This window comes from Typopeltis vanoorti, chromosome 21 (genome assembly GCF_054136105.1).
Source record: "Typopeltis vanoorti isolate ZY-2024b chromosome 21, IOZ_Tvanoo_1.0, whole genome shotgun sequence".
In the NCBI taxonomy this organism is placed as follows: domain Eukaryota; kingdom Metazoa; phylum Arthropoda; class Arachnida; order Uropygi; family Thelyphonidae; genus Typopeltis; species Typopeltis vanoorti.
The window spans coordinates 21,121,682-21,141,752 of NC_143569.1; the positions used below are offsets into that span (position 1 = coordinate 21,121,682).

Genomic DNA, 20,071 nt, shown 5'->3' on the forward strand with positions numbered 1-20,071 from the left:
TTCAAGGACTCTATTTTGCATAACATAATAAAGGATTTTGTGCTGCGGGACTTGTTGCATGTATGCATCCCAGGAGTTGGATATGTGGCAGGTGAGAGAAGGAGGGGGGGTGCGTATATGCTTAAAATGTGGGCAATGGGAGGAATGCAGTGAGTTAGATGTTAAGAAAACAGACCTCGTTGTGTCAGGAGTGGGAGATTTTTGAGAGATGAGTAGTGTGATAGGAGAGAGAATAACAAGCAGCAAAATATGAATTAAAAAATAAGAGTGGGGAGCGTGGAAGGCTTGAACGATTGTGAAGTTTTTGGAGATGGGCATGATTGGGAGAATGAATGGTGAGTAAGTGGGGCTAACTTGCAGAGAGAGAGAAAGAAAGATGAGCTGAAAGAAATGGTGGAATGTCTCTGGAATGAGATTAGGCAAATGGAAGAGATGAATGCAAGGCAAATCAGAGTAGGAGTGAGAGAAAGTTATGGGAATGATAGAAGAGGAGAGAATATAAAGAGTAGAAGAGAAGGAATGAAAGAGAGGTATGGGAATGATAGAAGAGGAGAGAATGGAAACAGTCAGAGAGAGAGAATGAGAAGAATGTGAGGGGAGTGCTGGAACCAGGGATGGAGTGATGCCAGGAGAGCAGGTAAGTAGATAAACACAGAATGAAAGAGTTAGAGGAGAGAGAGAGTGAGGGATGGAGGTAAGCAATCAAGGAATAGAGTGCTAAGAGCTGTGATGTATGGAGGCTCGATGATCTGTGGTGTGCAAGATAGGATGCCAGAGGAGTGTTTGCCTGGAGGAACGATAAAGTGTGTGGCTATGGCAATTAAGTGGGGTGAAAGGGTGGATGAGATGATTGTGGGCACGAATGACTTGAGAGGCAATGTAAATCAGGTGGTGACAGATCTGAGATTCTTGCTTGAGGTTGTACAAAAGAAATGCAGAGATGAAAAATAGTGATGAGCTGAGCAGAAGAGAAGTAATAATGAATAGCATAAAGCCAGAATGTGTCAGAAGAGAGGATTGGAATATGTGGATGCTTGGAGGACAGAAAAGAACTGTATGCTAGAGACCACTTGCATTTGAATGAGGAAGGACGTAGGAATCTGGAGAGATTGCTGTTTTGTTCTCTAGGAGCAAAGAGACTAAGGTTCCAGAAGTTTTGTCTGGATAGGACAATATCTGATGGTTTATGTGATCATAAAGAAGTTGTGCATCTATAGTTTTTTTCTTGTTGTCTTAGGAAGAAAATACACTGCAGCTTGCATAGTAGTTAAATAGCTGATTTATTGTTATATATATCTGTTTTTACATAAATTAAATATTTTTATTTTGGTTAAAAATCATGAAGACTCAATCTCTAAATGTGCTTAATGAGTTAACAGGTTAATTTAAGAAGTAAAGTTGTTTATGAGATATCTTGGATAAAAACCTATGTGGATGGTAGCAGGGGTGACCTCTTGTAGGAATGGGTGTTTGGGGGAAGGGGGATGACATCAGATAACACTGAATCCAGTGGGGGCTGGAGGGGATAATGATAGGTATAGAAGCAGTGACATTTTTATGCTTTATACTAATGCCAGAAGTATCTGGAATAAAGGAGATAAATTGGTGGCACTGATAGCATTAGCCTGTCCAAAGATTATTGGGATCTCTGAGATGTGGTTGATGGAAGATGTTATAATAATAGGAATATTTTGGCAGGATAGGAAAGCGTTGGTGGAGTACTGCTTATGATAAGTGATGACGTATGTCCTCTAAGAGTGGAGGCTCTGGAAGACAGTGACACCAATGGTTTTGAAAGCATATGATGCGAGGTAGAGGTGGGTAAGATAAATATATAGTGGGGTGCTGCTACAAGCCAAGGAGCACACAGGGTAGGGAGCAGGAGATGTTTAGGCAGCTTAGCAAGTGCAAGAAGAATGATTATTATAGGAAATTTTAACTACAGCAGTAGAAGCTGGGAAGAGGAAAATAAAAGTAGTAATAAGGGAATGGAATTTCTATAATTCTTGAGGGACAAATGTGTTAGGGAACAAGAGGTTCAAGAGTTTTGGATTTAGTCATAGCATCAGAAGAGCTGATAATAACTGAGATGACATCTCTCCCCCAAGTTGGAGAGAGAGTGATCATGTGGTTTTGACTTGGAAGATGACTAGACATACAGGAGTATCAAAGAAAAAGGAACGTATGTGGAACTATAAGGTGGGTGTGATTATAATAGTCTTAGATATCAACTTGGGACAGTTCCATGGAGGGAGGAACTGGAAGGGCGAGATATCAATACTGCTTGGGAAATTGTGAAGGAATATTTGTTAAAAGTAATAGTAATCTGTATTCCACAAGTGAAGAATATAACACAATTTGGTGTAAAGTGGATGACAAACAATATCAGACAGGAACTGCAAGTGAAAAATAGATTATGGAAGATATATAACGAGAGGGGTGGAAAGCAGATGCATGATGAATATAACACTCAGGCCAGGAGAATGACTAGTATAGAGAGGAAAGCAAAACTGGAATATGAAAGGAGATTGGCATTAAGATGCAAAGAAAATCCTAGGGAATTTTTTAGCTATGTGGCCAGTAGGAGGATAAATTATTCTTGAAGAATGACACTGTGGGATAAAAACGGGAATAGAGTGACTGACAGAGGACATAGTGGAGTTGTTCAATGAACACTTTATTGGAGTATTTTATTCTAGAGAAATATGTTTTAATACTAGAGGGATAGGGCAGGTTCGAGGTTCAAGAGGAAAGTGTGTTCCAAATACTGAGTACTCTGGATGTCAATAAAGCTGTGGGACTGGCTGGTATTTCATCATGGGTTTTGAGAGAATGTGCTAAAGAGCTGACAGCTTCCTTGACCTGGCTTTTCAATGAAAGTCTGGCTATGGGAAAGGTACCCAGGGAATGGAATAAAGGTAAGATAGTCCCATTGCATAAGGGCAGTAGCAGACTGGAAGTGTCTAATTATAGGCCAGTTTGTGTCATCAGTAGTTGCTAAGGTTTTGTAGAAATTAGTGAAAGCCCATATATAGCGTTGGGCAGATGAGGGTAATGTTGTCTGTGAGAATCAACATGGATTTGTTAAAGGGCACTCTTACTTTAGTAATATGATTGCCTTTTATAATAAAATGACAAGAGCAGTTGAGGGAAAGGCATATACTGCCATTTTTTTGATTTTGCAAAGCCATTTGATAGGATACCAGATGATAAGCTGATACTTAAGTTGCAGTACATGGGTTTAGATGTCGGGTTAGTCAACTGGATTCAAGATTGGCTGTCTGATAGGTATATTATTTATTATTCAGGCCTCCATGGAGTCAAAAGACTCATCATGGGAGGTCCCTTCCTAAGAATATAAAGTCTGTCAAGACTTATCGAGGGGAGGTCCTCCTGATAAACACAAAGTCTGTCATACCACTACTTAAACTCATTGACTGTTCTCACTCTCCAGGCAATGCATTCCAAGGTTCAACCACCCTCCATTCAAAGAAACCACTCCTCACTCTCTTGCAAACAGTTTCCTTTTGTAACTTCCAGGGATGGCCTCTTGTCATCACTCCTTCCCGCTGTTCAACCACGTATCAGAGTGTTGTGTATGGTGGGGCAATATCAAGGAGGCAGAAGGTTACAAGTGGTGTTCCATAGTGCTCAGTACTGGGACTTGTATTGTTTGACATTGTAAATGGATTGTAAGGGGATATTCAGTTGTTTGCAGATGATGTCAAGCTGGGCAGGGTTATTAGTAATAGTGCAGATGTGGCTGCAAGAGGAAGGATTTCAATAAGCTGGATGGGCAAATGAATGTGGAATGAATACAACCATTCCATTGAATAAGACGCTGATCACACCAGACTTAGACTATTGTTCTCAAATTTTGTCCCCAGGATTTGAAGTAGATAAAGTAACTGTGGAAAAGTTAGAGAGGTGTATAACAAAAATGGTTTCAGGACTGTACAATGTTAGTTATGTGGATCGGCTGAAGGAATGTGGACTGCAAAGCGTGGTGGATAGAAGGAGAGGTGATATGATCAATACTTTTAAATTGTTGAGAGGCAGTTACAGGGTTGACACTGGAAAGTTCTTTCATTTGGTGGCACAGCAGGAAGGAGCAATGACGAGGGGCCATCGCTGGAAGTTACAAAAGGAAGCTGTGAGCAAGAGGGTGAGGAGTGGTTTGGATTGGAGGGTGGTTGAACCATGGAGAGCAAGAACAGTCAGTGAGTTCAAGGAGTAGTATGATAGACTTTGTGTTTCCTAGGACGGTCCTCCCATGATGAGTCTCTTGACTCCATGGAGGCCTGAATAATAATAATATGATGTACTAATTTCTTTTATTATGATCTACTCTTTAGCAAGGCTTTGTGAAGAGTACATAGATAATACCTATTTTTGTCTGCCCCTAATCAACTTTTCTAGTTTTACACCACCTTTCGTGATACCTAGTGGTGCGTGCTGCAAAGAGAAATAGCATTGTATTTGAATGGTGTACGAAAAAGTTTTTGTTTTTTCCTTAATTATATTATGTCTATTTTTATAATAATGCTTTTGTGTGATAGACTCGATATAATCATCGTATTACAGCTGTGGTTCTAAAAGGGTTTGCTTCTTCAGTTGTCATTTTGATTAATGTGGAAGTGCTAGTTAATGTTACAAAAATGGTGATAGTAAAGAAGCTTATGCTAGCAACACAGAAGATTTTTGTTTGGAGGTAGAGTTTTCCCCTGGACTTTTTGCAGGTGATATGATGCAACAATTGTTTTATGTAGATGATCAGAAATGCTAAATATTTATGGAATGTTAGATTAAATTATAAGAAAAAACTGAGAAGTGCAATGAAAGGTTAGGATATTCCAAATTAGGCTGATTTCTGAGAACCTCTGCAGCTGCTATTTTTGGAATTTGCAAAGATGTGTGAATTGTATTCCAAAGGTCAAAGGCTGAATAAGGTAGGCACAAAATGGATGAATGATGAGAGATTAAACCATGAAATCTGGAAGAAAGCACTTTGTAAGTTACAAAAGATCAATAACAGTAATGATCAGTATATAAAGAGCAGGCCAGGAACAGTGACTCAGTTGGTAAGGACAACAAAAGTGCAATATGAACAGAAATTAATATATCAGGCTAAGAAAAATCCTTGTGAATTTTTTTTCAATATGTGGCAAATGGAAGGAAGAATGATTATGGTAAGATGCTGTTAATGGATGAAAGTGGGAGATTGGTGACTGTTGCAGAGGATATAGCCAAGATATTCAATGAGCATTTTTTTGCACTGAGGATGAAACACATCAGAGTGTTTCATCCTCAGTGCAAAATCAGAAACTGAAGTGTCAAGAATGAAATGAGAGAAGACTTAATGGTGAGTGAGCAAGAGGTATATGAGGAGTTAAGTAAGCTAGATGTCAATAAGGACTTGAGGGAATGTTCCAGGAAGTTAGCGTCAGCCTTAGCCTACATTCTTGCAACAGCACAGCCCTAAAGGACTGGAAGGATGACAGAATTGTTCCACTTCATAAAACACCTTGGTGATAAGGCTAAGACAAAAATTATAGGCTGATCTGTATATCTGAAGTTGTAGTTAAGATATTGGAGAAGTTCTTTGTGATTGTCAGCATGGGTTTATTAAAGTCTGTTAAAGGGGAGGTCATGTTTAACAAACTTGCTTATGCACTACAACATCCAATACGAATGTATTGGACAAGGGAGATGCATATACAGTTGTATAATTGGATTTTGCAAAGGCTTTTGATAGATTGCTGCAGTACAAGTTGGTCATTAAACTGAAGCAGATGGGACTAGATGGTAGATAGTTAGTTGACTAGGTATCAGCGAGTTGCGTATGGGGAGTACTATCTCTAAAGAAGAAAGTCATTATTGGTGTGCCGCAATGGTCAGTTTTAGGACTGTTGTTATTTAATTTGTATATTAATGATATTGTCATAGGTTTAACTGGTGATATACAATGTTTGCAGAGGAGCAAAACTGGGAAGAGTGATGAGGAATCAACCAGACATTGTGGCCTTACAGAAGGACTTGAATAGAATTTATGAGTGGGCAACAGTTATGGAACTGTCAGTTGAGTGTTACTAAGTGTAAGGTTCTGAAATTTGGTAGGCAACAGTGGGATGCATAGTTATATACTTGGGAGGAAAATTTTGGAGTAAAATGAGATAAGAGACCTTGGAGTTGGTAGACAAGGACCTGATATTCAGTGGTCATATTGCACAAGTTGTGAAGACATCACATTATGGCAATGATGCAGAGGACCTTAACTTTTTGAAATAAAGATAAAGATATTCTATTCCATTGTGTGAGGCCTTGCACAGATTTGGTGCCCTAGTTTTCAGGGTGATGAGGATATATTGGAAAAGGTCCAGAGAAGACTAAGGTTGTAACTGGTCTTTGGTAAGTGTGGGATGTGATGATTTATGGAATGCAGTTTGGAAACCCTTGTGAATAGGAAGTACATGAATATGATTGAGACATTTAAGTTGGTAAACAGTTTTTACTAGTTTAACAAAAAAAAATTTCATAGAAGGGGTTAGAGGGGGGGGGTCATACCTGGAAGTTGTATAAAGGAGCGCAGAGGCTTGGAGAGTGGAATGTTTTACCTGAGGTTGGGTTGAATGCAGATATGTTTGAGTTTTGTATGTGGCAGTGTTTTTCCCCTGTGAATCTTTAGACTTCATGGAGGCCTGGTGTTAATACTACTAATAATTTGTATATTCCCAATGCCTTTCTGACAAAACATTGGAAAAGCATGCAGTGGGATATTAATAGAGTGGGAGGTGCTGTATACAATAGTTCGAAAAGAAAACTGAAGTTATAAGTTTCAGAATTATCTTTCGGTGATGTTAGCATGGTATTCTGAATATCTTAATAATATATAGTCAGTATACAACCTGTTTCGGTTAAGTCCACTCTGCCTTCTCATGGTGTGGGAAGGCAGAGTTGTTTTTCATGTAAGGGACTCGGGCAGCAGTGAGTATTCCTGCTGCAAAGAGATACCTTCCTACTTAGAGTAAATACTAGACCTACCTAGCGAAGTACCACCCTGCTTGTTGGAAACCAGAAGTTTGCTGTCATGTTTAGTTCCTAGGCCCTCTTCCCTCACCTTCTAAATGTATTATGAGCGATTATTATTCCTGACACCTCCAAGGAGTCCAAAGACTCATCGCGGGAGGACACCTACAACTGTCTCAACCACTACACCGAACCTGTACTACGAATCATCTCCATCAACGCCATCTACTGCCCACCTCCACCACCACTACTACAACTAGTATTCTATGTCTGTAAATTGCGTGTAATCTGAAGGGTCGATTTATCTGTATGCAGGATGAAAAATCCGAGTTTCCGGGAGAAAAAACCCTGCTACCTCCGTATGAGATCAGCTAACTAACCTTCAATTGAAAATCGTCCAGATAAAGCTTCCTCCCATCGCGACGAGAATCGAACTTAGGCCTATTCCAATCGAAGGGTGCAGTGTACCATCGTTCTTCCAATTGCGCTATGGAGGCACTTACTCATCAAGGGCATGCCACATATACTGCAGATATCCAGTATATGTGGATATCTGCAGTTTGTGATATCCAGTATATGTGGATTGCTCCCTTTCCAAATGGGAGCAATGATGACATTATTGCTCCCATTTGGTAAGAATTAGTTACAAATGAAGAATCGATCATACCACAACTGGCTATTATCAAGAACTTCATTTTTCCTTTCTGCTTATACCAAAGCCTGAAACAGATGCAAGAAAACCATCAGAACACATTGAAAAAAAACCTAATTTTGAAAGAGCCCAAATGAGAAAATATGTATCATGTCTGCAGGCAGTCATGCCTTTTGGCCTCTTGCCAAAGCAATCAACCACAACTTTTGTCCAGCACTGCCCCCTTCCCCATTTCACTGGTCTTAGTAACTGGTATCATTTGAGTGAATCAAATGATACTGTTGCATTGTCACCCACAGAAAAAAGCCAGTCTCTGGCTTTATACTTTCCTCAAATTCATACATAGCTCATGTTGGTAAATACACAATCCATTTCTAAGAAAGGTAATAAATAATTACCATTAAATTACCATCCAGTCTTTCTATCGCCAAAGTAATGGAACGTCTGTTCCTATCAACAAATTATCAGCATGGTTTCCATCTTCAAAAGATAAACGGTCTCACCTAGCTCTCTCTCTCTCTCTCTCTCTCTTTCTAATCTCTACCAAGTTCCTTGTGACTGTCATTGTTCTTACTTTGGACAAACTAGACCTTCTGTAGAAACAAGATTACAAGAACACCAATCTTATATTAGCAACAGCTTTGCACAGCATGGAATAGATACAGACTACAACATCCTGTGGTCTGAAACACGCTTATTTCATTGATGTCTGTATAAATTTGAATGTTTGTTTAAAGGAAGCACTGAAGCCTTAGTTCACTGGCCAAACTTAAATCGGAACAACTACCTCCCTCCCTAAAATATTTTGGGAAAGTCTTATTTTAATCACACAATGGACCCTCGACACCGCAAGGTAAAAGAGGGTATAAAGAAGATGAGATGAGATGAATGTTTTTTTTAGCTAATGAATAATTAATATTGCAATATTTTCTCAGTTATACGATTGTGTTGTTTTATATATAATATCACAATACTCTTACTTTTTCAAATCAATCAATTGTTCCTGTTGTACTTTGTAATTAACAATTGTTGCCTCTGATGATGGCCTGTAATATTCAGGCTGAAATATATGGCCATAAATAAATAGTATTACACATTCCTTGTGTTTTTCGTGTTAATTTGAAGAAACCTCTCATGGCACATGTATATCTTAAACAACACAGCCAAGATTTTTATATATAGTAAAACAATAAATAACTTTTTTATTATGTAAATATTTCATCTTGTCTCTTAAGACATCATCAGTACAATGATCGAACAACAATAGGAATTGAATTCAAAAAACAGTAGTATTCATGCTTAAATTGGAATCTGTTTACGTACACAGTCATGTGTTCATGAATTAAACCTAATGGACTGAAATGAAAACAATAAATTAGGTAGGGTCCTTACTTAATTTCAGAATGTTGGACGATCCAGAACTTACAAATAAAGACATGCCTCCGGTCATTTAGCGACAACAAATGCCCTTATTTGGCAGATTCAACTTGCAGTAATGACATAGCCCTACACTCATAAACAGTATGCACCCCGTTAACGTTTTCCCCTGCCCCAGTTTCCCCATAAGTAAGTAAACCCTTTCCCTTCTCCCCCCAAGAGCACCCTTAAACACAATATATATATATATATATATATATATTATCAATACAAAACCGGGTTTCCAAATTTATTTTTCCCCGCATCAACCCCCCCCCCCCCCCTCATTATAAACAACCTTCAGCAGGATCATGGAACTGGAAGACATCCTAGTTTCAAAACAAGGTATGTACAAAATTTTTCCACCTCTTTTATTCTGCTACAATTGCCTTCTATACTCACCCATAATGCCCTAAAATATATATACCCTTTTTTGAGTAATTATAGCCGATGTATTTAAAAGGGACACTCCTAAACAAAAACAGGCTATAATAGCCGTAATTTATAATAACAGTGTTTAAGAGGAGTAGCATAGGAATTTTCCCAGAAACTATACCTAAACATTCATGTTTATATATGAATCTATGTAGCCGGTTAATGCTTTCAATTCCATGTTGTACAAGGTCAGATTTGTGAGGTTTGATAAGATGCATGTGTTCTTGATGTTCAGAGATACCTTTATTTATAGATCTTCTTGTTTGTCCATTGTAAGACAAATTACATGAACATGGTATTTTGTATATGCCAGTTAGCATCATTGGTGAGAGTTTGTCTTTTGGAGAAGGTATCAAGTTGTGAATTTGGTTGATGGGTTTATAGGTAACAATAAGTTGATATTCTTTTTATAATTTTGCCACACATTCAGAGATGCCTTTATTATATAGTGTAGGAGGCCTGTGGGCTTCTTCTTGTATGGGTTGATTTGTATGATAATGGCTAATTATTTTTTAGGTTATTATTGGATTATATCCATTTAGTAAGGCTATTTCCTTGACAATTTGCAATTCTTGTTTTAGAGATTCTTTAGAAAAACAAATCTTATGTGCTCTGGATACCAAAGATTTTATGATGCCATATTTTTGAAATGGATGGTGAGATGATATAACAACCTGAAAAAGTTGGTCTTTGGTAGACAGAAGTGGAAGCATAAGCAAGATGGATCCATTTCCACTTCAGTCTACTGACTCTCCTACAAATCAATCTAGACAAGAAGAAGCCCACAGGACTCCTATACCACATATTAAAGCCATCTCTGAACATGTGGCAAAAATTATGAAAAAAAAAATAAATATATCAACTTATTGCTACCTATAAACCTATCAACCAAATTCACAACTTGCTGCCTTTTCCAAAAGACTCTCACTAATTATGCTACCTTGCATATACAAAGTACCATTTTCATGTAACTTGTCTTACTATGGACAAACAAGAAGATCTATAAATAAACATATCTCTGAACATTAAGAACACATTGTCTTATCAAATCTCATAAATCTGGCCTTGCCCAACATGGAATTGGAAATTTTTAATACAGGATTCAATGGCAAAATGCTAAGCTGCTACATAAATCCATATATATAAAAGCATGAACATTTATATAAAAAAATTGCTGAAGCCTTACTTTATAGGCCTAATCTTAATCGGAATGACTATCTTACTACTCCAAAATTGGTATGCATTATTCTATAGTTTGTGACATCATTAAGGTAGTCATTACCTATTCATCAAGGTATTACATCTCATAAGTGTGACATTATGAGGAGTTTCAGTGTTAAGGAAGTGATGGAGGAAGCAAAAAGTAGCAGATTTATGAGGAAATAACTAAACCTGATTTAATAGAGCAGTAGGTTATATATTTACTGTACACTGAAATAACTAAACCTGATTTAAGAGAGCAGATGATGCAAAGTTGGGTAGAATTGTGAAGAGTAGAGCAGATGTTGTGCTTTGAAAGGAACATGTGAAGGAGACTGTGTAAGTAGGTAGCTGCTTGGAGCTACCAATTTAGTGCTAGGAGGATTAAGGTTTTAAAATTTGGTAGGTAAGAATGATGAGTATACAGTCAGCTTGAAAATTTTAAAGGGATTAGAGGAGATAAGGACCCATAGAGGGTCACACTACTAAAATAATGAATACATCACAACAAATTATGGCAGTAACGACGAGGACCTTCACATGTAGATATCAAGATGTTATAGTACTGCTATATAAGATCACATATATATTTATTGTACACAGATCTAGTCATCTGGCTTTCATATAGATGAAAATATATAGCAGAGGGTTTCTAGAACACTGCCCACAAAGGAAGATTAAGGGGAATGCCAATTTCAGAATCTAATGAATACGAGAAGAGGGGTTGATATGATAGAAACACACCTTGGAAAGAGGTTGTTAAAAGATTAATGTGGAAGATATTTTTTTCATAGCATGAATGGACACATGAATAGAACAAGAGACCATCTGTGGATACTTTTAAGGATGGTATGAAGAGAGTATGTATGGGTAAGTTCTTTCATGAAGAGAAATGAGTGGAATGTATTGACTAAGTGAGTGGTAAGTGTGGTAATGGCAAACAAGTTTGTGCACAGTTTGAAAAATCTTTGTGACAGTAGGGACTTCCTAAGTCTTATGACTCCATGGAGGTCTAATGTTAAAAAAATTAATAAGAGGCCACGAGTGAATTAAAATATAAAAATATAACTTTTGGCATTAAAAAATTATATTTACATCTGTTAAGACAAACCCTGTTTTATTTGTTTCTATATTAATTAATATTTTGTTTAAAAAAATAATATTGAATTTATATTAAATCATTATTTTAGAAGCACAGATTGGATTTATGCTGCTGTATCCAGATTTCAGTTAAAGAAAAACCCATATTAACTTCAGAAGGATTACTGTACAGGTTTTTCAAAAATATATATGCTCCCTTTTTGTTGAAAACACCAGTAAGGTATTTGGTTGTAAGTTTCTTTTCAATTTACAATTTTCTTTTATTAAAATATAGTAAATATATAAAATATATAAAATAATAAAATATATAAAAATATATTTTATTAAAATATAGTTAAAGCTATTATACATCCTATAAAGCCATTCTAATAATGTTTCTATCATCTCTTTTCTGCCTATCAAACAGACTTTGAAATCCATGGATCTTCCATCTATCCTCCACCACTACCTGCTCATCTTCAAAGAATTCAGGTTACCAGATATGTGCACAGTAATCTGGGTGTGGCTTATTAAAGTCACACCCAGATTACTGTCATCTATGGATGGCCTCTTATTCTATTCCTTTGTCTCTCCATGCTATGAAAAATATCTTCTACGTTATTCCTGTAACAACCTCTTGCCAACTTATGGCTGTCATAATGTCTCTATCCCTGTTTTTCTGTGTGTTCTTCAACATCCAAGTAATCTGATATGCTATTTGGTTTAGTCAATAAGTAAAGAAATCTTTACTTATCAACTAAAAGAGGAGTTTGTTTAATAGTCAGTTTTATTTACATATGCCAAATAATTTGATATTTTCTTATTGCAGTCTTTTGGAGTATGTATAAGATTATGAGCACATCTTTTGTCAATTATCACTGATTTTGTCATAAGTGAATGTTAAGAGGATGGCATACACCCTTTTATATTTACAGAGTGGTCAGTTGTACTTCAAAGTAACCAACTAATCATGACACGATAACTTAAAATAGATGAACAGTAATAAATTGGCATATTATTCATAATGACAATATATGCAGAATTTGATAAATTAATTGTAAATATTAAAACATAAAAAGATGAAAGCAGTATCAACGTTTTTTTTTTTTTTTTCATTATCATCAAATTCCTCATGTATTCTTCAGTGGGTATATTGGATAGGTCATTACTAACTTTTGATCATCAATTTTCCTCCAAATTAATCAGCAGATTAAGTGGATCAATGAGGACTGTTATAGAAACAGAAATGAGTTTGTGTATGTTTACAAATGCTAAAAATATTTGAAACAAGGGGAATGAAATTGTAGCACTGATAGAGTTGATTTGCCCAAAAATTGTTGGAATAAGTGAGACATAGATGAATGAGGATAGCATTCTGAAAGGAATAGAGGTGGAGGGATGCATAGTCTTTCATGAAGACAGACAAGGCAAAAAGGAAGGAAGAAGTTCCAGAGGAATTGTGCCCATCTAAGGTGGAGATGCAAGGCACAAATTCTGACAGTGGTTTTGAAGCATTAAGGTGTGAAGTGGAGATGGATAGGATGAAATGTTTAGGCAAATTGGTTTGGCTAATAAGAAAAGAGTGATTATTATGGACAATTTCAATTATGGTAATATAAACTGGAATAAAGAGCATCTGGAATCAAAGAGAATGAATTTCTTGAATTTTTGTGAGACAACTATCTTATCTTATTTTTCATAGAATCTCTGAAGACAGGAAGAGAACAAGAGGCCATCCCTGGAAGCTGTATAAGGAGGGTATGAAAAATTGGTTGAGGAGTAGATTATTTGCATAGAGAGAGAGAGTCATGAGTGATTGGAATGTGGTGGATGCTAAGACAGTGAATGCATTTAAGTTAATGTATGGTGAGCTGTGCATGTGAGAGTGGGACCTCCAGTGATGCGTCTCTTGAATGGAGGTCTGATGATGATGATAATAATTCATTATCTCTCATGACTGCATTTTGATCTTCTAAGGCACTTCTTATTGCATCAGCCTACCTAGATCTTGGTCTTTCTCTGGTTTTTTTTCCTTAACATTCTGGCAAAAACACTTGATTTTGCTAACCTTTCCTCCTATTCTGTTTAAGTGACTATACCACAAAGATTAGCTCTGATAACACATTCTTGATTGCTAATATCCAATTCTTTCCTAATATTCTCAGTTTTATTATGCTTCTGCCTCTGATGCCTTTAGTTTTTATGTAGCTGTCACTCATGTAAACCTATAGTACATATAATGGGCAGACTAGTGATTTCTTTTTCTTCTATTTATCTTAATTTTTTTATATTTTCCTTATGTATTTTAATTTATTTATTCTACAGTCCAGAAATCCTGCTCTAGAGACAACATGGAACTTTTCAAGCCATTTTTAGACCTCCAATGAGCAGAACAATCTTGCACTGGACGAAAAAATTCATTGGGAAATCATTAAGACAATAAAAATGTCCATACAAACAGCAGAGTTGAACCTGTAACCTAACCACTCGCCCAAAAAGGCTAGCAGATCTGCTCACTTCTCTTTCTAACCCACGTTGCATATCTATAAGTTTTTTTCTCCTTTATTTTTCCAATTTAAATCTGCAGCTGAAAGGAAATGTGATCAGGAAGGTTAGGACTTTAGATACCTAGGTTCAACAGTGAAAGAAGATGGAGAGCCTGAGAAGGAGGTGGAATGCAGGATACAAGCTGGATGGAGGAATTGGAGAGAGATTGCTGAAGTGCTATGCGATAAAGTGCTGATCAATCTAAAAGTCAGATTCTACAGGACAGTAGTGAGACCAGCTATGATGTATACTATGGAAACTGTGGCCCTGAGGAAAAATAACATCAGCAGGATGGAGGTAGCAGAGATGAGAGTGCTTAGGTGGATGTGCTGTGTGACCAAAAAGGATCGTCTGGGAAATGACTATATAAGAAGAATAGTGAAGTTCTTCATCTTCAAGTCCTCCACCAGCTCCCTCTATCCCTTTGGCTGCCTGCAGATGGATGTGTAGGGGAGAGGAGGAAGTGCAGACAGCCAAAGAAGGGATGAAGGGAGCTGGTGGAGGAGGACTTGAAGATGAAGAACTTGGATGTGGTTACAGCCCAAGACAGGAGGATATGGAGGAGACTCACGAAAAACAGCAACCCTACTTAAGTGGGATACACTGCAGAAGAATTTTTCCAATTTAAATAATATCTTTATAATATTATTATTATTCAGGCTTCCATGAAGTCACATCGTGGGAGGCCCGTTCTATAAAACACAGTCTGACATGTATGACAATACCACTCATTGACCATTTGTGCTCTAACCACTCTATCAGGCAATGCATTTCATGGTTCAACCAACCTCCATGCAAATAAACCACTCCTCAACCTCTCGCTTGTAGGTTCCTTTTGTAACTTCCAGGGATGGTCCTCGTTCTTCCTCCTTCCCTTTGGTCCACCAACTGAAATAACTCCCCATTGTCAACACTGTAACAACTTCTCAACAGTTTAAGAGTCTCAATCATATTACCTCTCCTTCTATTTACCAAACTCTGCAGTACACATTCTCTCAGCCTGTCTTCATAACTGACATTGTACAGTCCTAATACCATCTTTTTTTTTTTTTTTAATCAATATCTTCTTCTTTTCCACATTTAATTTATCCCCTTCAAATCCTGGGGACCAAATTTGAGAACAATAATCCAGTTATGGTCTAATCAGAGCTTTATACAATAACATGCCAACTCTTATCTTGCACTCGGTCAAGTTCCTAAGGAGTGGAAGGAGGCAAGATTGTGCCACTTCATAAAGGAAGTGATAGAACTCAAGCATCAAACTATAGACTTATCTGTGTGACAGGTGTTGTAGTTAAGATGTTGGAGAAACTTGTGAGAACTGGAATCTAGAATTGAGCTGACAACAATGGTATTATCTTTGATGGACAGCATGCATTTGCTAAAGGGAGGTCATGTTTTAGTAATCTACTTACTTATTACAATAAGGTGAGTGCTTCTATGGACAGAGGAGAAGGATATACAGTAATATACTTAGATTTTGTAAAGGCTTTCGATAGATTACTGCATGATAAGTTAATAGTCTAACTGGAGTGGATGGGATCGGATATTAGATTATGCATTGGATTGAAGACTAGCTCTCTGATAGGTATCAACAAGTTGTGTATGGGGGGGGAGCGATATCCAGGAAAAGGAAAGTTACTAGTGGTGTGCCTCAGGGCTCTGTTTTAGGGCCATTGCTGTTTAACTTGTATATTAATGATATTGGTGAAGATTTGGATGGAGATATTGAGTTGTTTGCAGATGATGCAAAATTGGGATGAACCATGAAGAGTAGAGAAGATGTTGTGGCCTTACAAGAAGACCTGAATAAATTGAGTGATTGGGCATGGAAATGGGGATGTGAGTTCAATGTTGCAAAATGTAAGGTTTTAAAATTTGGAAAACAAAAATGGGATACAGAATTTATGCTTGGTGAGGATTTATTGTCGGGGGTGATGGTGGATAAGGATCTAAAATTTAGGGGACACATAGCCAAAATTGTGAAGACAACACAAAGGCTTCTGGGAATGATGCAGAGGACATTGACTTGTAGAAGTAGGGAGATTCTTGTTCCATTGTATAAGGCTTTGATTGGGCCACACATGGACTATTGTGACCAAATCTGGGCACAATAGTGACCAAATCTGGTTTTCAGAAGGATGAAGAGATGTTGGAGAGGGTCCAGAGGCGACTGACTAAGGTAGTTTCGATGTATCCCAAGCCTTTTCATAATAGAGTCTGGTGGACAGGAGGAGGGGAGATATGATAGAGACCTACAAGTTAGTAAGGGGTTGTTATAGGATCAATGTTGGAGAGGTTCTACAGAAAATAGCGGGAGATCAGGGGAGAACCAGAATTCATCTCTGGAAGCTGTATAAGGAGGGTGTGAGTAGGAGAGTTAGAAGCAGGTTTTTTTCATGCAAAGTTGTGAATGATTGGAATGCCTTGCCTTAGAGTGTGGTGTCTGCAGAGAATTTGAGTGTGTTTAAAGCACGGTATGATGAGCTGTATGTTTGATAAAAGTACCTCCTAGATGAGTCTTTGATTCCATGGGGTCTTGGGTAATAATAATAAGGCTTTGATAAGACTGCAACTCGATTATTGTGCGAGGATGCGGTACTGGGTTCTAACAGAATAAGTAAACTGGGGAAAGGGTGCAAAGAGAGTTACTAAGATTATATCCAGATTATGGCATGTATATTATGAGGACAGACTGCAAGTATGTGGATTACAGACTTTGGTTAGGAAGAGAAAAAGGGGTGATATGATAGAGGTCTATAAACTTCTGAATGGGTGTTATAGGATATTGTCTGATGAAATTTTTCATTATATGAGAGGTGGGGGAGAGAACATCGGGATGTCCATGAAAGTTAAGTTTGTTTGCAGTCAAGGAAGGGACAAGAGCTAAATTTTTCTCTCACAGAGCAGTGAGTGATTGGAATAGTTTTCCTTTAGGGGGTAGTGAGTGCATCTAGTGCGAATGAATTTAAGGGAAGGTATGACAGCTGGGATTTGGGTGATTTATAGCCACTCTCAATGAGTGCTTGACTCTCTGAAGGTCTGAGATAATAATAATTATCTCTGTAGGTCTTTTGGGTTATCTTCAGCATATTTTTGCAATATGTTCTCTGAATTTCAGGTTTCTATCAATCACCACCCTAAGATCCCTTGTCCCCTCCACTTCTTCCAGTACATTTTCTCCAACAGAGTATGCAGCCTCCCATCAATATACCCCAATCTTCAAGCCTTTATATTTAGCTGCATTAAACTGACAACACCCATTCATTTAAGTACATCTGTCCAGTTTAGCCAAATCCTCTTGCAGGGCTACCACATCTTCACTACTAGTAATAGCTCTTCCCAGCTTCGTGTCATCTGCAAACAACTGAATATCTTCCTGCAATCCATTAACAATGTCATTGATATAAAGGATAAACAATACAGGTCCCAGTAATGAGCCTTAATCTCCTTGATACTGCTCTCCCATTCACAACTCCCTGATATCTATCAGATAGCTAATCCTGAATCCAGTTCACTAACCTGACATCTAAACTCATGTTCTGCAACTTAAATATCGCTAATCATGTGGTACCCTGTTAAATGCCTTTGTAAAATCAAAAAGCAAAATATGTCTTTCCTCCTCAATTGTTCTTGTCACTTTATTGTAAAAGGGAATCATATTACTACAACAAGAGTGCCTTTTAACAAATGACTCTCACCAATAACATTACTTTGATCTGCCCAGTAAATGATGCCTCACTAATTTCTCCAAGATCTTAACAACTACTGATGAAATACAAACTGGTCTTATAGTTTGACACTCTGCTATCACCCTTATGCAATGGCACTATCTTATCCTCCTTCTGCTGCTTGGGTGTCTTTTTCATGGCTAGACTTTCATTGAAAAATGAGGTCTTAACACATTCTCTCAAAACTGTGGGAAAATTCCATCCAGTCCCACTGCTTTATTGATATCCAGAGTACTCAATATTTGAAACACAATAATTCTCCTTTTGCATTTCTAAATTTCGAACTTGCTCTATTCCTCTAGCATGAAAACCTACTTCTTCAGGATGAAATATCTCATTAAAGTGTTTATTGAATAACTCTGCTTTGTCCTCTGCATCAGTCACTCTATTCCCATTTTTATCCAACAATGTCATTCTTCCACAATCATTTCTTTTCCTACTGGCCACATAGCTAAAAAATTCCTTAGGATTTTCTTTGGATCTCAGGGCCAATCTCTTCTCATATTCCAGTTTTGCCTTATCCATACTAGCCACTCTCCTTGCCTGAGTCATATTCTTCATGTATCTGCTACCCACTCCTTTGCTTATATCTCTTTCATAATATTTTTTTATCTGCAGTTCCTGTTTGATATTGTTTACATCAAATTATGTTCTTTGCTTCATTCCCTGTATACAGCTTGCTATTGCTACTAATAAATATCCCTTTACAAGTTCCCAAGCAATAACAATATCTCACCCTTTCAATTCCTCCCTCCATGTAACTGCCTGGGGCTAAGACTATTATAATCACCTCCCTCATAATTCTACATTCATTCTGTTTTCTTTGACACTCCTGCATGTCTGTTCATCTTCCAAGTCAAAATCACATGGTCTGTCTCTCCAACTGGGGATAGAGATGACATGTCAATAAAAATCATCTCTCCTGATACTGTAACCAAATCTAAAACTCTTGAACATCAGTTCTACTACATGTTGTCTAAGATGTTTTTCCCTGAAGAATTACAAAAATCCCATTCCCTTATTACTACATGCAATTTTCTCTTCCCAGTTTATACTGCTGTAGCTAAATTCTCCCATAACAATTATTCTTCTTGCATGTGCTGAGCTCAACTGCCAAAACATCTCCTAATCTTCATCCTCTATACTCCCTGGCTTGTCCCACTAAAAATCCTGTCCTGCCCACCTATACCTTACACCATATGCTTTCAAAACCATTAGCGGTTTCAAAAGCATATGGTGTAAGGCCTGGTTGGCCGAGTGGTTAGCATGTGCACTCTCCAGCCAAAACCTGTGGGTTCGAATCTCGCCGTGGGTATGGATGTTTGTGATTGTCTGTGGAAATACTAGTGGTGGTGGTAGATGCTGTTGGTGTATTCGGTGGAGAGTTGTAGAGTAGGTGTCCTCCCTCGATGAGTCTTTTGACTCCCTGGAGGTGCTACATAATAATAATAATTAGTGCCATTGCCCTTCAAATCCTCCACTTTGAGAGGACATAAGTTATCACTTATCATAAGTACTACTCCACTACCAAGTTTTCCCTTCCTATTCTGTCAAAAAATGCTGTACCCTGCTGCTTCTTTGCCTGTCAGTATATCATATTCTGTCAACCATGTCTCAGAGGTACCAACAATCTTTGGACAGGCTGATGCTATCAGCACCTTTTATCAGATTCTTTTCCTTTATTTCATTGGATCAACGATTCTCCATGCATCACACCTCTTAGAACTCTGTTTTGGATAGTAATGGCATTAGTGTAAGGAATCAAGGCATTGTCACTGTTTCTATACCTCTCTTGTCCACTGGATTCAGTAATCCCTCTTCTCCCATGCACCTATTCCCACAAGAGATCACTACTGCTACCATCCACCCTGATAATTCTAGTTTCCCTGCACTGACATGCTGACTCATTCAGAGAACAGCATTCTCTCCAGATGCCTATGTCCTTCCTCATTCACATGCAGTCCATCTCTGGCATACAATTCTT

The 20,071-nt window shown here is 37.7% G+C and overlaps 1 protein-coding gene across 5 annotated transcripts in view; it reads left to right on the forward strand.

Annotated features, from left to right (window-relative positions):
* The window catches only part of LOC150094665 (NPC intracellular cholesterol transporter 1-like), a 537,686-nt gene that overhangs the window by 336,135 nt on the left and 181,480 nt on the right, over positions 1–20,071 (forward strand). For all 5 annotated transcript variants that reach the window (XM_090411500.1, XM_090411501.1, XM_090411502.1 and 2 more), the window contains exon 17: positions 11,920–12,060. In XM_090411500.1, the coding sequence (XP_090267626.1) occupies positions 11,920–12,060 (141 nt within the window). The remainder of the gene's footprint in view (positions 1–11,919; positions 12,061–20,071) is intronic.